Source organism: Oncorhynchus mykiss, chromosome 1 (genome assembly GCF_013265735.2).
Source record: "Oncorhynchus mykiss isolate Arlee chromosome 1, USDA_OmykA_1.1, whole genome shotgun sequence".
In the NCBI taxonomy this organism is placed as follows: domain Eukaryota; kingdom Metazoa; phylum Chordata; class Actinopteri; order Salmoniformes; family Salmonidae; genus Oncorhynchus; species Oncorhynchus mykiss.
This window is the reverse complement of record NC_048565.1, coordinates 84,480,433-84,495,585: the sequence shown is the minus strand read 5'-3', so window position 1 is coordinate 84,495,585 and position 15,153 is coordinate 84,480,433. Positions and strand designations below refer to the sequence as shown.

The 15,153-nt window shown below is 40.6% G+C and overlaps 1 protein-coding gene and 1 long non-coding RNA gene across 2 annotated transcripts; both read right to left on the bottom strand.

The window, feature by feature from the left end:
* Positions 1-360: 360 nt before the first annotated feature.
* Positions 361-1,605, bottom strand: LOC118966006. Its single transcript, XR_005053197.1, has 3 exons — positions 1,528-1,605; positions 1,212-1,271; positions 361-837 (listed from the first exon to the last, which is right to left on the bottom strand). It is a non-coding gene; the product is annotated as an uncharacterized LOC118966006 (long non-coding RNA).
* A 10,304-nt stretch (positions 1,606-11,909) lies between these two features.
* Positions 11,910-14,579, bottom strand: LOC110531089 (polymeric immunoglobulin receptor-like). The gene is made up of 6 exons (XM_036987462.1): positions 14,463-14,579; positions 13,961-14,266; positions 13,137-13,472; positions 12,856-12,967; positions 12,345-12,439; positions 11,910-12,131 (listed from the first exon to the last, which is right to left on the bottom strand). Exons 1-6 carry the CDS (start codon positions 14,518-14,520, stop codon positions 12,046-12,048), a joined length of 993 nt encoding a protein of 330 aa, XP_036843357.1. The 5' UTR covers positions 14,521-14,579; the 3' UTR covers positions 11,910-12,045.
* Positions 14,580-15,153: the final 574 nt, after the last annotated feature.

Below are 15,153 nucleotides of genomic sequence, written 5' to 3'. Positions count from 1 at the left end.
GGGGTGAATGGGTAGTCAGAGGAGACAAGGAACAGCTGGGGGAAAGCGGGGGAGAAAAGGTAACCTAATACGACCAGCAGAGGGAGACAGGGTGAAAGGAAAGGACAGAAAGACACAACATGACAATACATGACAAACCTATGATAAATGTTGATGGATACCAACTTAGGGAACTTAAACAGTAACCTATGATAAATGTTGATGGATACCAACTTAGGGAACTTAAACAGTAACCTATGATAAATGTTGATGGATACCAACTTAGGGAACTTAAACAGTAACCTATGATAAATGTTGATGGATACCAACTTAGGGAACTTAAACAGTAACCTATGATAAATGTTGATGGATACCAACTTAGGGAACTTAAACAGTAACCTATGATAAACGCCCCACTGTTAATAACCCCCCTCCCTCATACTTTAACAGATTTGGTTTGAACCCCGGGAACTCCTTTACATGTGTCCTTCAACTCTCCACTTGGGTTAATCATTTATTACTAAGATCTTAATACACGTTGATCATGATTAGTTACAGGCATAGGACATTAAACTAGATCAATAAGATCATGATGTAAGAAATAAGAGACAAGGGGAAAGGTGGTGGAACATAACTAATAACAGAAATGTGATGATAATCAGAACAAACACAGCAGACTGCCTTCAGTAGTTTATTACACAAAAGGATAACGGGGTCTTTCTGGGATGGGTTAAGAAGTATGACAGAATCATATTGGAGGCAGATAGACGTTGTGACACAGGAGAGGGGAGTGTTCTGTCCTTCCAGTAAAAGGAAAGTCTTCTCAGTCAGTCACTATTGTGCTGCTGCTGCCCTCTGCTGGAGAGGAAGTGAAACATTCAGTCACAATCTCCATTGTGACGTTTCCACTAGATACAGATCTAGGATCAGCTTTACCTCCTCCTATCCTAACCTTAATCTTCAGTGGGATTTAAAAAAAAATCTAGGGGCAACATCACCTTAAACCCAGGTGCAGTCCACACTGTAATGTTATAGATACACACTGATAACAATAGTTTAGCTGGTCACAATGTGATGACAAAATTTTACATGCAGCAAAATAAAATGACGAAGAAAGATTTGTGTGGTTAAAGAGTGATGTTTAGTACACATAGTAATGTGGTGTTGTCTGTATCTTTGTTGAGAGATCAGCATCATCTGGTACAACAGACAGAGGAGACACCAACACTGACCTGTGTGGTCACCTGTAGAGCTAGTGAGCTGTAGACCACATTATCATCTGGTTCTGCTGACTACAGAGGAGGAACAGGTAGAGAGGTAAACAGGGACAGTTCTGTCATGATGGAGATACACTATAAAAACACACTTCTCTGTGAAATTTAAAGTGTAGACAGTTATAATTGTGATATGTAACATAAAGGTGATATATTAGGCCTACAGCTATAATGGTGATGTAACCATGACTATATTAACACTGAGGAAACAATCACCTACTGTTGTTTCTGATAACATAATACCAGCTGTGGATAATCAGTAGAACAGCTTTACCTTGGTCTGTCCTTTTAGTTGGGTCTTGTTGCTGGAAGATGACAGTGCTGTATGTGACATCATCATCAGCTTCAGGAAGTGGATCCTGTTGGTAGAGAGACGCCCAAGTAAGAAAAATGTGTTGTTATACTGTTATAGTGTACATTATACAAGTACACTATAAGTTAATATACACTTAGCTTGGAGTCATTAAAAATCATTTTTATACCTCTCCACAAATTTCTTGTTAAAAAACTATTGTTTTGGCAAGTCGGTTAGGACATCTACTTTGTGCATGCCAAAGTAATTTTTCCAACAATTGTTTACAAAGAGATTATTTCACTTATTTTTCACTCTATTACAATTCCAGTGGGTCAGAAAATTACATACATTAAGTTGATTGTGCCTTTAAAGAGCTTGGAAAATTCCAGAAAATGATGTCATGGCTTTAGAAGCTTCTGATAGACTAATTGACATCATTTTAGTTAATTGGAGGTGTCCCTGTGGATGTCTTTCAAGGCCTACCTTCAAACCCAGTTCTTCTTTGCTTGACATCATGGGAAAAACAAAAGAAATCAGCCAGACCTCAGAAAACAATTGTGGACCTCCACAAGTCTGGTTCATCCTTGGGAGCAATTTCCAATCGCCTGAAGGTACCATGTTCATCTGTACAAACAATAGTACGTAAGTATAAACACCATGGGACCACGCATACCGTTCAGGAAGGAGATGTGTTCTGTGTCCTAGAGATGAACGTACTTGGTGCGAAAAGTGCAAATCAATCCCAGAACAACAGCAAAGGACCTTGTGAAGATGCTGGAGGAAACAGGTACAAAAGTATCTATATCCACAGTAAAAACGAGTCCTATATCGACATATCATGAAAGGCCACACAGCAAGGTGGAAGCCACTGCTCCAAAACCGCCATAAAAAAAACAGACTACGGTTTGGAACTGCACATGGGGACAAATATCATACTTTTTGGAGAAATGTCCTCTGGTCTGATGAAACAAAAATAGAATTGTTTGGCCATAATGACCATCGTTATGTTTGGAGGAAAAAGGGGGAGGCTTGCAAGCTGAAGAAAACCATCCCAACCATGAAGCACGGGGGTGGCAGCATCATGTTGTGGGGGTGATTTGCTGCAGGAGGGACTGGTGGTCACTTCCGTCATCATGAAGTGCTTTGAGAGACGAGTCAAGGACCATATCACCTCCACCCTAACTGACACCCTAGACCCACTCCAAATTGCTTACCGCCCAAATAGGTCCACAGACGACGCAATCGCAACCACACTGCACACTGCCCTAACCCATCTGGGTAAGAGGAATACCTATGTGAGAATGCTGTTCATCGACTACAGCTCAGCATTTAACACCATAGTACCCTCCATACTCATCATCAAGCTCGAGACCCAGGGTCTCGACCCCGCCCTGTGCAACTGGGTCCTGGACTTCCTGACGGGCCGCCCCCAGGTGGTGAGGGAAGGCAACAACATTTCCACCCCGCTGATCCTCAACACAAGGGTGTGTTCTGAGCCCTCTCCTGTACTCCCTGTTCACCCACGACTGCGTGGACATGTACGCCTCCAACTCAATCATCAAGTTTGCGGACGACACTACAGTGATAGGCTTGATTACCAACAACGACAAGACGGCCTACAGGGAGGATGTGAGGGCCCTCAGAGTGTGGTGTCAGGAAAATAACCTCACACTCAACGTCAACAAAACAAAGGAGATGATTGTGGACTTCAGGAAACAGCAGAGGGAGCACCCCCCTATCCACATCGACGGGACAGTAGTGGAGACGGTAGTAAGTTTTAAGTTGTTCGGCGTACACATCACGGACAAACTGAAATGGTCCACCCACACAGACAGCATCGTGAAGAAGGCGCAGCAGCGCCTCTTCAACCTCAGGAGGCTGAAGAAATTCGGCTTGTCACCAAAAGCACTCACAAACTTCTACAGATGCACAATCGAGAGCATCCTGTCGGGCTGTATCACCGCCTGGTACGGCAACTGCTCCGCCCACAACCGTAAGGCTCTCCAGAGGTTAGTGAGGTCTGCACAACGCATCACTGGGGGCAAACTACCCGCCCTCAAGGCCATAAAGATCATCAAGGACAACAACCATCCGAGCCACTGCCTGTTCACCCCGCTACCATCCAGAAGGCGCGGTCAGTACAGGTGAATCAAAGCAGGGACCAGGAGACTGAAAAACAGCTTCTATCTCAAGGCCATCAGACTGTTAAACAGCCAGCACTAACATTGAGTGGCTGCTGCCAAAACCCTGACTCAACTCCAGCCACTTTAATAATGGAAAATGATGGAAATTGATGTAAAAAATATATCACTAGCCACTTTAAACAATGCTACTTAATATAATGTTTACATACCCTACATTACCCATCTCATATGTATATGTATATACTGTACTCTATATCATCTACTGCATCTTTATGTAATACATGTATCACTAGCCACTTTAAACTTTGCCACTTTGTTTACATACCCTACATTACCCATCTCATATGTATATGTATATACTGTACTCGATACCATCTACTGCATCTTGCCTATGCCGTTCTGTACCATCACTCATTCATATATCTTTATGTACATATTCTTTATCGCTTTACACTTGTGTGTATAAGGTATTTGTTGTGAAATTGTTATGTTAGATTACTCTTTGGTTATTACTGCATTGTCGGAACTAGAACCACAAGCATTTCGCTACACTCGCATTAACATCTGCTAACCATGTGTATGTGACAGATAAAATTGGATTTGATTTGATTTGCACTTCACACAATAGTTGGCATCATGAGAAAGGAACATTATGTGAATAAATTGAAACAACATCTGAAGACATCATTCAGGAAGTTAAAGCTTTGTCGCAAATGGGTCTTCCAAATGGACAATGACCCCAAGCATACTTCCAAAGTTGTGGCAAATGGCTTGAGGACAACACAGTCAAGGTATTGGAATGGCCATCAAAAAGCCCTGACCTCAATCCTATAGACAATTTGTGGGCAGATCTGAAAAAGCGTGTGCGAGCAAGTAGGCCTACAAACCTACATTTTTACTAGGATTAAATGTCAGGAATTGTGAAAAACTGAGTTTAAATGTATTTGGCTAAGGTGCACGTAAACCTCCGACTTCAACTGTATGTATCAGATGCTCAACATGCTCTGTTCACACCTACTGTGATGGTCCGGGCCTAAACCACTCAAAAACAACCCTAGGCACTATGGAACACAAATCTTTAACTATCTCATCCTGGAATATACAAGGTCTCAGGTCATCTGCCTTTGGCTTAAGGAGCAGGAACACAGACTTCATCAAATAAATTGGAAACGTAGACATTGTCATCCTACAAGAAACATGGTATAAAGGAGACATACCCACTGGTTGCCCTCTAAGCTACAGAGAGCTGGTAGTCACATCCACTAAACTACCAGGTGTCAAACAGGGAAGAGACTCAGGGCTATGCTAATTTCGTATAGAGCAGACCTAACCCACTCCATTTGTCAAAACAGGAACATTTTACATCTGGCAAGAAACTAATAATGAAATGATCTCAACAGAGAAGAATGTCCTCATGTGTGCTACCTATATCCCCCCAATAGAATCCCCGTGCTTTAACGATGACAGCTTCTCCATCCTAGAGGGGGAGATCAACAATTTCCAATCTCAGGGATGTGTGCTAGTCTGTGGCAGCCTAAATGCCAGAACTCGACAAGAACCTGACACCCTCAGAACACAGGGGGACAAACACCTACCTGGATGTTACCGCATTCCCTCCCCCATATGCCTGCCTAGACACAACTACGACAACATAACCAACAAAAATGCGTCACAACTCCTGCAGGTCTGTCTGACGCTGGGTATGTACATAGTCAGCGGTTGGCTTCGAGGAGACTCCTAAGGTAGGTACATCTATAGGTCATCTCTTAGCAGTGTTACCGTAGACCACTGACCTCAACCCAGAGTCTCTTAGAGCGTTCACAGTCAGTCCACTGAGACTCCTATCAGATCACAGCAAAATCTCACTCCACTTGAACAGAGCTATGCTCAATCTTGAGGCATCAAACCCAAAGTAACTAAATAATATTAAGAAATGTTGTAGAAAGAAGGAACGTAGTGTGGAACTCTAACAAAAAACAATTAGTCAACAACAAATTCAACCTTTTCTAGAAAATGTCCTGGACAAAATGTTTCACTGTAATAGTGAAGGTGTAAACTTGGCAGTAGAAAACCTAAACAGTATATTTGACCTTTCAGCTTCCCTATCAAATATAAAAATGTCAAGCAGACAACCTAAGAAAATTAACAACCGTGACAAATGGTTTGATGCAAAAACCTAAGAAAGAAATTGAGATACCTATCCAACCAAAAACATAGAGACCCAGAAAACCTGAGCCTACGCCTTCGCTATGGTGAATCACTAAAACAGTACAGACATACACTATGGAAAAAGAAGGAACAGCATGTCAGAAATCAGCTCAATGTAATTAAAGAATCCTTAGAATCTAACCAATTCTGGAAACTCTGAAAAAACAACAACAAATCGGAGGTGTTTGGATAAACCACTTCTCCAATCTATTTGGCTCTGTAACAATGAACAAAAAGCAAAAACATATACATGATCAAATACAAATCTTAGAATCCACTATTAAAGACTGGGGGGGTACTGTCATGTATTGTCATGTTGTGTCGTTCTGTCCTTTCCTTTCACCCTGTCTCCCTCTGCTGGTCGTATTAGGTTACCTTTTCTCCCCCGCTTTCCCCCAGCTGTTCCTTGTCTCCTCTGACTACCTCATCCACCCCTTTTCCCACCTGTTCCCTTTTTCCCTCTGATTAGGTCCCTATATCTCTCTCTGTTTCTGCTCCTGTCTTTGTCGGATTCTTGTTTGTTGTGTTTCATGCCTGAACCAGACTATCGTCATGTTTACTGTAACCTTGTCCTGTCCTGTCGGAATCTGCCGGTCTATCTGAGCCTACCTATGTTTGGTTATTAAAGAAGCTCTGTTTAAGTTAATTCGCTTTTGGGTCCTCATTCACTCACCGTAACAGTAACAATGAACAAAAAGCAAAAACATATACATGATCAAATACAAATCTTAGAATCCACTATTAAAGACTTCCAGAACCCACTGGATTCTCCAATTAAATTGAAGGAACTAGAGGACAAAATACAAACCCACCAACCCAAAAAGGCCTGTGTGGCTGATGGTATCCTAAATGAAATAATAAAATATACAGACCACAAATTCCAATTGGCTATACTTAAACTCTATAACATAATCCACAGCTCTGGCATATTCTCCAATATTTGGAAACAAGGACCAGTGGTGTAAAGTACTCAAGTAAAAATACTTTAAAGTACTACTTAAGAAGTTTTTTTGGTATCTGTACTTTTCATCATATATATCATTCAATTGGCGAGGGCACTGGAACAGTCTGCAGCACCCGGCCTCACCGTACTAGAACCTGAAGTCAAATGTCTACTGTTTCCTCTTGTTCTGGTTCTTCTGTTCCCAACCAAGAAGGGCCTACAGCAGCACCTAGATCTTCTGCACAGATTCTGTCAGACCTGGACCCTGACAGTAAATCTCAGTAAGACAAAAATAATGGTCTTCCAAAAAAGGTCCAGTTTCCAGGACCACAAATACAAATTCCATCAAGACACCGTTGCGCTAGAGCACACAAAAAACTAGACATACCTTGGCCTAAACATCAACGCCACAGGTAACTTCCACAAAGCTGTGAATGATCTGAGAGACAAGGTAAGAAGATAAAGAACATCAAATGTGACATACCAATTAGGATTTGGCTAAATATACTTGAAACAGTCATAGAACCCATTGCCCTTTATGGTTGTGAGGTCTGGGGTCCGCTCACCAACAAGAATTCACAAAATGGGACAACACCAAATAGAGACTCTGCATGCAGAATTCTGCAAAAATATCCTCAGTGTACAATGTAAAACACCAAATAATGCATGCAGAGCAGAATTAGGCCGATACCCGCTAATGATCAAAATAAAGTAAAGAGACGTTAATTCTACAACCACACAAAAGGAAGTGAATCCCACACCTTCCATAACAAAGCCATCACCTACAAATAAATTATCTTCAAGAAGAGTCCCCTCAGCAAACTGGTCCTGGGGCTCTGTTCACAAACACATACATACCCCACAGAGCCCCAGGACAGCAACACAATTAGACCCAACCAATTCTTGAGAAAGCAAAACAATTATTACTGTCACGCCCTGACCTTATATATCTCTTTTTTCTATAAATAATGGTTAGGTCAGGGTGTGACTACGGTGGGTCCTCTAGGGTTGTTGTATGTCTAGGGTTGTTGTATGTCTAGGGTTGTTGTAGGTCTATGGGTTTTTGTATTTCTATGTTGGCCTGATATGGATCCCAATCAGAGACAGCTGTTTATCGTTGTCTCTGATTATGGATCATATTTAGGCAGCCCTGTTACCCACTTTCTGGTGTGGGATCTTAACTGTGTGTAGTTGCCTGTCAGAATGATATTGTATAGCTTCACGGTTCAGTTGTTATTTTGTTAGATTGTTCGGTGTTCAGTCTTTTAATAAAGAGAATGTACGCATACCACCTGCGCCTTGGTCTCCTTCATACGATGATTGTGACAATTACTTGACACATTGTTAAGAATTTACAAAATACTGAGCAAACTAGAATGCTATTTGGCCCTAAACAGAGAGTACACAGTGGCAGAATACCTAGTGGTTAAAATACCAGTGTGTAATCACAGCAGCAAGATTTGTGAACTGTTGCCACAAGAAAAACCTTTACAACCTATATTTATGTGTATTTATTTTCCCTTTTGTACTTTAACTCTTTGCACATCATTACAACACTATAGGTGGCAGGATAGCCTAGTGGTTAGAGTGTTGGACTCGTAACTGAAAGGTTGCAAATTCAAATCCCCAGCTGACAAGATACAAATCTGTCGTTCTGCCCCTGAACAAGGCATTTAACCCACTGTTCCTAGGCCGTCATTGAAAATAAGAATTTGTTCTTAACTGTAAAAAATGTGTTTAATTTAATTGAGTTAGGAGAGAGAGTGTTAGTGTTTTTATGAATAATGACTAAACAATATCTACGTTTAAATATAACTATAACTAATTAAACTCTACCCTGTTTTATTATATCTGATTAATAATGTTAATTCACAAGGAAGGGATTGTGCAGCATGAAACAGGGGGTAATTAAACATAATAATTACCATTCCAGCTGGGTTAGGGAGGAATGGATTGTGGGTTTTTAAGTAAGTAAAGAGGGTCGTTAACCTATGGTTGAACCAACTCAATTTAGCTCTGGGAGGTTTAGATAAGGCAGCGAGTGTCTCCCTAGGTTTTCCATCAACTGGAACTGTCTGCTGAATAGTGATAGACAAAGGTGAGATTTCAGAAGTTAATCTTGATATGGTTTGTGTCTGGAGTGAGTGAGCTAGGGGGTTGGAATAAACCTTTGAACCTGTTTTGCCTTGGTCGATAGGAGGAAGGATATTTTATAACCTATGACGTCAAATTTTGTATATAAACTGTTGTTCGTGGTTCCATGGCAGCGAGGTCCGAGAATAAATACTATTATCTCATTTTGATAAGACTGGTCTCTATCTATTTTATGCAAATAGGAATCTTACAAATTCTTATAAAATAGACTGAGTGAATTTAATTAATGAACACATATAGGAATTATGAAATTCCGATGACAGAGAGAGAGAGAGAGAGAACACCAGCTCAAACTGCAGAAATCGAGGACAGAGAGATAGAGAGAGAGAGATAGAGAACACCAACTCACACTGCAGAAATCGAGGACAGAGAGATCGAGAGAGAGAGATAGAGAACACCAACTCACACTGCAGAAATTGAGGAGAGAGAGAAGGAGAGAGAGAGAGAGAGAAGGAGAGAAGGAGAGAGAGAGAGAGAGAGAGAGAGAGAGAGAGAGAGAGATTGGCTATACTAAAACTCTTTAACATCATACTTAGCTCTGGCATCTTCCCCAATATTTGGAACCAAGGACTGATCACCCCAATCCACAAAAGTGGAGACAAATTTGACCCCAATAACTACCGTGGAATATGTGTCAACAGTAACCTTGGGAAAATCCTCTGCATTATTATTAACAGCAGACTCGTACATTTCCTCAATGAAAACAATGTACTGAGCAAATGTCAAATTGGCTTTTTACCAAATTACCGTACAACAGACCATGTATTCACCCTGCACACCCTAATTGACAACCAAACAAACCAAAACAAAGGCAAAGTCTTCTCATGCTTTGTTGATTTCAAAAAAGCCTTCGACTCAATCTGGCATGAGGGTCTGCTATACAAACTGATGGAAAGTGGTGTTGGGGGTAAAACATACGACATTATAAAATCCATGTACACAAACAACAAGTGTGCGGTTAAAATTGGCAAAAAACACACACATTTCTTCACACAGGGTCGTGGGGTTAGACAGGGATGCAGCTTAAGCCCCACCCTCTTCAACATATATATCAACGAATTGGCGCGGGCACTAGAAAAGTCTGCAGCACCCGGCCTCCCCCTGCTAGAATCCGAAGTCAAATGTCTGCTGTTTGCCGATGATCTGGTGCTTCTGTCACCAACCAAGGAGGGCCTACAGCAGCACCTAGATCTTATGCACAGATTCTGTCAGACCTGGGCCCTGACAGTAAATCTCAGTAAGACCAAAATAATGGTGTTCCAAAAAAGGTCCAGTCACCAGGACCACAAATACAAATTCAATCTAGACACTGTTGCCCTAGAGCACACAAAAAACTATACATACCTTGGCCTAAACATCAGCGCCACAGGTAACTTCCACAAAGCTGTGAACGATCTGAGAGACAAGGCAAGAAGGGCATTCTATGCCATCAAAAGAAACATAAATTTCAACATACCAATTAGGATTTGGCTAAAAATACTTGAATCAGTCATAGAGCCCATTGCCCTTTATGGTTGTGAGGTCTGGGGTCCGCTCACCAACCAAGACTTCACAAAATGGGACAAACACCAAATTGAGACTCTGCACGCAGAATTCTGCAAAAATATCCTCTGTGTACAACGTAGAACACCAAATAATGCATGCAGAGCAGAATTAGGCCGATACCCATTAATTATCAAAATCCAGAAAAGAGCCGTTAAATTCTACAACCACCTAAAAGGAAGTGATTCACAAACCTTCCATAACAAAGCCATCACCTACAGAGAGATGAACCTGGAGAAGAGTCCCCTAAGCAAGCTGGTCCTGGGGCTCTGTTCACAAACACAAACACACCCTACAGAGCCCCAGGACAACAGCACAATTAGACCCAACCAAATCATGAGAAAACAAAAAGATAATTACTTGACACATTGGAAAGAATTAACAAAAAAACAGAGCAAACTAGAATGCTATTTGGCCCTAAACAGAGAGTACACAGCGGCAGAATACCTGACCACTGTGACTGACCCAAAATTAAGGAAAGCTTTGACTATGTACAGACTCAGTGAGCATAGCCTTGCTATTGAGAAAGGCCGCCGTAGGCAGACATGGCTCTCAAGAGAAGACAGGTTATGTGCTCACTGCCCACAAAATGAGGTGGAAACTGAGCTGCACTTCCTAACCTCCTGCCCAATGTATGACCATATTAGAGAGACATATTTCCCTCAGATTACACAGATCCACAAAGAATTCGAAAACAAATCCAAATTTGAAAAACTCCCATATCTACTGGGTGAAATTCCACAGTGTGCCATCACAGCAGCAAGATTTGTGACCTGTTGCCACGAGAAAAGGGCAACCAGTGAAGAACAAACACCATTGTAAATACAACCCATATTTATTCTTATTTATTTTATCTTGTGTCCTTTAACCATTTGTACATTGTTAAAACACTGTATATATATATATAATATGACATTTGTAATGTCTTTACTGTTTTGAAACCTCTGTATGTGTAATGTTTACTGTTAATTTTTGTTGTTTTTCACTTTATATTTTCACTTTGTATGTTGTCTACCTCACTTGCTTTGGCAATGTTAACACGTTTCCCATGCCAATAAAGCCCTTGAATTGAATTGAATTGAATTGAATTGAGAGAGAGAGAGAGAGAGAACCCCGGCTCACTGCAGAGATGGAGTTATTGGTTCTAGTCCAAGATCTCCACAGAAAAATACAAGTTTTATTCAGTTTGTACCTGCTGTGCTATTTGTCTGGTTTTGGTCACTGTGCTGTATGTAATGTCCTGCTCAGAGTCAGCAGACAGCAAAGAAATAAATAGCAAAGAGGAACAGGACTTGTCTATTTACCACCTAAACCACAGTTTGTTTCAGATGTATGTTTAGTGAACTGACAATTTCCTGTTAACAGTCTTTTTAACAGTCTTTTTAACATCTTGAGAGTTATAAGAGATTGGGTTCAATTAGACTATGGGACCTTTTATGTCAACTCATTGATAATCAACTGAAGAGGTAATGCTGGAGTCAAATGGTAGATGATCCCAAATCAAGATCAGAAAAGCAGATGGTTGAAAATAATAAAATAAGTGTATCCTACCACTGAGTTGTTAGTTGTCTGGTCCTTGGCCTTATTGTCCTCTGGAATAACGAGAGGGAGATGTCAGTAACTTCTGAGTTTGTTATAGTACAATAATACCTCTGAATGGGTTTCTAAAAGACAATTCCTCCAAATGTTTTCTGTCATTCAAGATGAATCACTGGCAAGAAATATACTGTTGGTCACAATATCAATACATTTAGTATTTTCTAAACTATTCTCCTGTTTTATATTCACATAAAATGACTACTTACTATGCCTTCTCCACATCTTCCATGTTACTAGGATACCAGCTGTCACCACCACCAACATGCCCAGATAGATGAGTAGGACTTTCACATCTATGGACCTGATGGATTACATATACGAACTTGAATTAAAAATACAATTAAAATAGATCATTATAAATTGTTCATTTGTTGTATGCACTTGTTGTGATACATGGAACAATGATTTATCTGTTCACATGTGTGGAAGTTGACCATGCAAATGAAGAGATGATTATTATTGAGATTATGACTATTTATTAAGTGTGCAACTTGTTCTTGCACATGAGTGAGTATAACACAATAATGCTGCTACTTCTCACAAGGCAACCACAGAGATGTTCTACCCAGGAGGAAGTGGTAACAGTCTCTATATGCATTTAGGGAGGGTGTTTGGTTAGCATTAACTGTTGTAGTGTATGATGGAATTGTAATGTTTCTCTGAGTTCATATTATCTAACAACATGTGGGATAAAACATCTGAAGGAGTGATAATAACCTCTGGTGGACTTCCTCCATGTTCCCCTCAGCTCCTTGACTTGTGTTGTCAGTCTGAACAGGCTCAGCAGTTGGAGAGGCAGAGGGTTGTTGAGGGGTTGGGTCTTGGGTTGCTGTGAGGTAAAACAACAATATCATCAATGAAGTTAATGGTAAACCAGATAGTCAGGTTGTATAGCAACATCACATTCATAGTTCATATTACAATTAGTTCCAGATGATACCAGTGGATAAAACAAAGGGAATCATATTGATCATAAAGTATGTGAATGATCTACTAACTTGAGGTCATCTTAGAGGTTCTCTGTGTTGCAGTTTGTTGACTGACAGTGATGTGAACAGGCATCTCTAGTTCTCCAACTCTACACCAATACCAGTCAGTGTTCTCCATCTTCAGTCCACTCATAGTGACTGTTAAGACTGTTCTGTTGTTGGCATCACTAGTCCGCTTTAATGTCACTGATGTTCCATTTAAAGTCCCAGAAAACCCACTCACACAATCACCACCCATCCTGCACCACTTCATGTCTCCAGAGTTACTATAGTAACAACAGACAGTGACACTCCCTCCTTCTACTCCAGTCACTTCCTGTTGGTCCACATAGAGTTCTGGAGTATCTGAACACAGGTAAAAAACAAGAATTCAGAGAAGAAAAAAGTGCTTTTACAACAGCCTCCTTACAAATTTCTTCAAGCTGCACTCTGTGATTGGTACATCCATTTTTGGTCTTTTAAATTCATAATAATTATATATTGCCGTTGATTCTTGAAGAATGTAACTATCCTCACAAGCTTAGTTCAATTATTCCCCATCATGACCCAAAATATAATATTGTTTTACTCAGCTGTTTTTAAGCAATCAAATTGTAAACAAACACTGTACAGCTTCAAGACATGGTCAGTTCATTGCACATAGATGTAAGGTATAAATCTGTCTATAAATTTCAGAGTGGTTGCACAATTCTCATTTCATTTGTTATAAATAGCTATTCATAATTGGGTCATTATTTCGTATTTGACATTGCAGGATTACAGGACACTCCATAGGACATTGCTGAGCACTATTCATTCTACTTTACTAGATACAAGCAGTGAAGGGATCTTACCTGGAGTGACAGATAGGTGGAACCATTGTATCATCATATCTGGTCCTCTATTGATCTCCACAACACACCTGTAAGTATTAGAGTCCCATAACGTCAGGTCAGTCATGGTCACAGTGAAGATTCTCTTGTTGATGTCATCAGAGATTGAGGTCTTACCACTGCTCTTAGGATGGTCTGTACGTACTACATACGAACATACATCCCAACCTAATCCTTGACACCAGTATTTCACATGGTGGATGTGATTCAGATCATAGCTACATGGGATGGTGATGGAGCCTCCTGTCTGCACAGACACATGCCTCCCTGTGGACATATCAACACAAATCACATTTCAATTAGAGTTAGCATTTAACACAATCTGTACAGAGGAAAAATAACAAAAATTGCATTGCTCCAACACTTTTAAACAGCTTGTTCATGATTGAGATCGATTATACAGTGTTTAAAGTGAATTGACTCAGGGGACTTCACCCTTAATTCATAGAAATGTTACCCTTACCTGCTGAGACTCTGTAGAATATGAGGAGGATTTGGAGGAGGGAGAGATGAAGAGCCATGTGAGAGTTAGAGTCTGCCTGTTATGTTATATTGAACTTGAGCATAAACGTGTGTCAAGGACAACGGCAGCAGTGTTAATTACTTCTTGTTCACAGACCTCACTTTAACTCTCTTCCTGTTTGTGTTTGTGTGGACATGCCCCCCTCAGTGGAAGATAGGAACTATTGCATCATATAGACTACTTTAACCCCAAAATCATAGTCACTACACTATATTTCAGCTTCTAGCTTTCTCTAAGGGCTCTTTGGGACCAAGAGTCACTGTTATCATGTTACTCCCTACTAGAACATAGAGGCCACTAAATGATTATCAAGATTCAATAATTGGGCGACATGCACCACATTTCCATTGGCAAAAATCTATTTTCCGCATATAAGAAACTATATCATGAATGTCTATGCTAGATTTGAGGGTTCATGTGCTACTGAGATGTAGTGATGGGTACTAGACCAAGACCTACACAGACTCTCACTCTCACCAGGTTCATGTTTCAGGATTCTCTGGACCACAACCCAGTCTGATGTGATTTTACATTCAAACAGAACACTCTCTGTTTCTCTCCACCTTCTATAAAGGAAATGTACAGCTCATAACACCAGATGTCCTCTAACAGAAAGTGTGAAAGTTAGCTC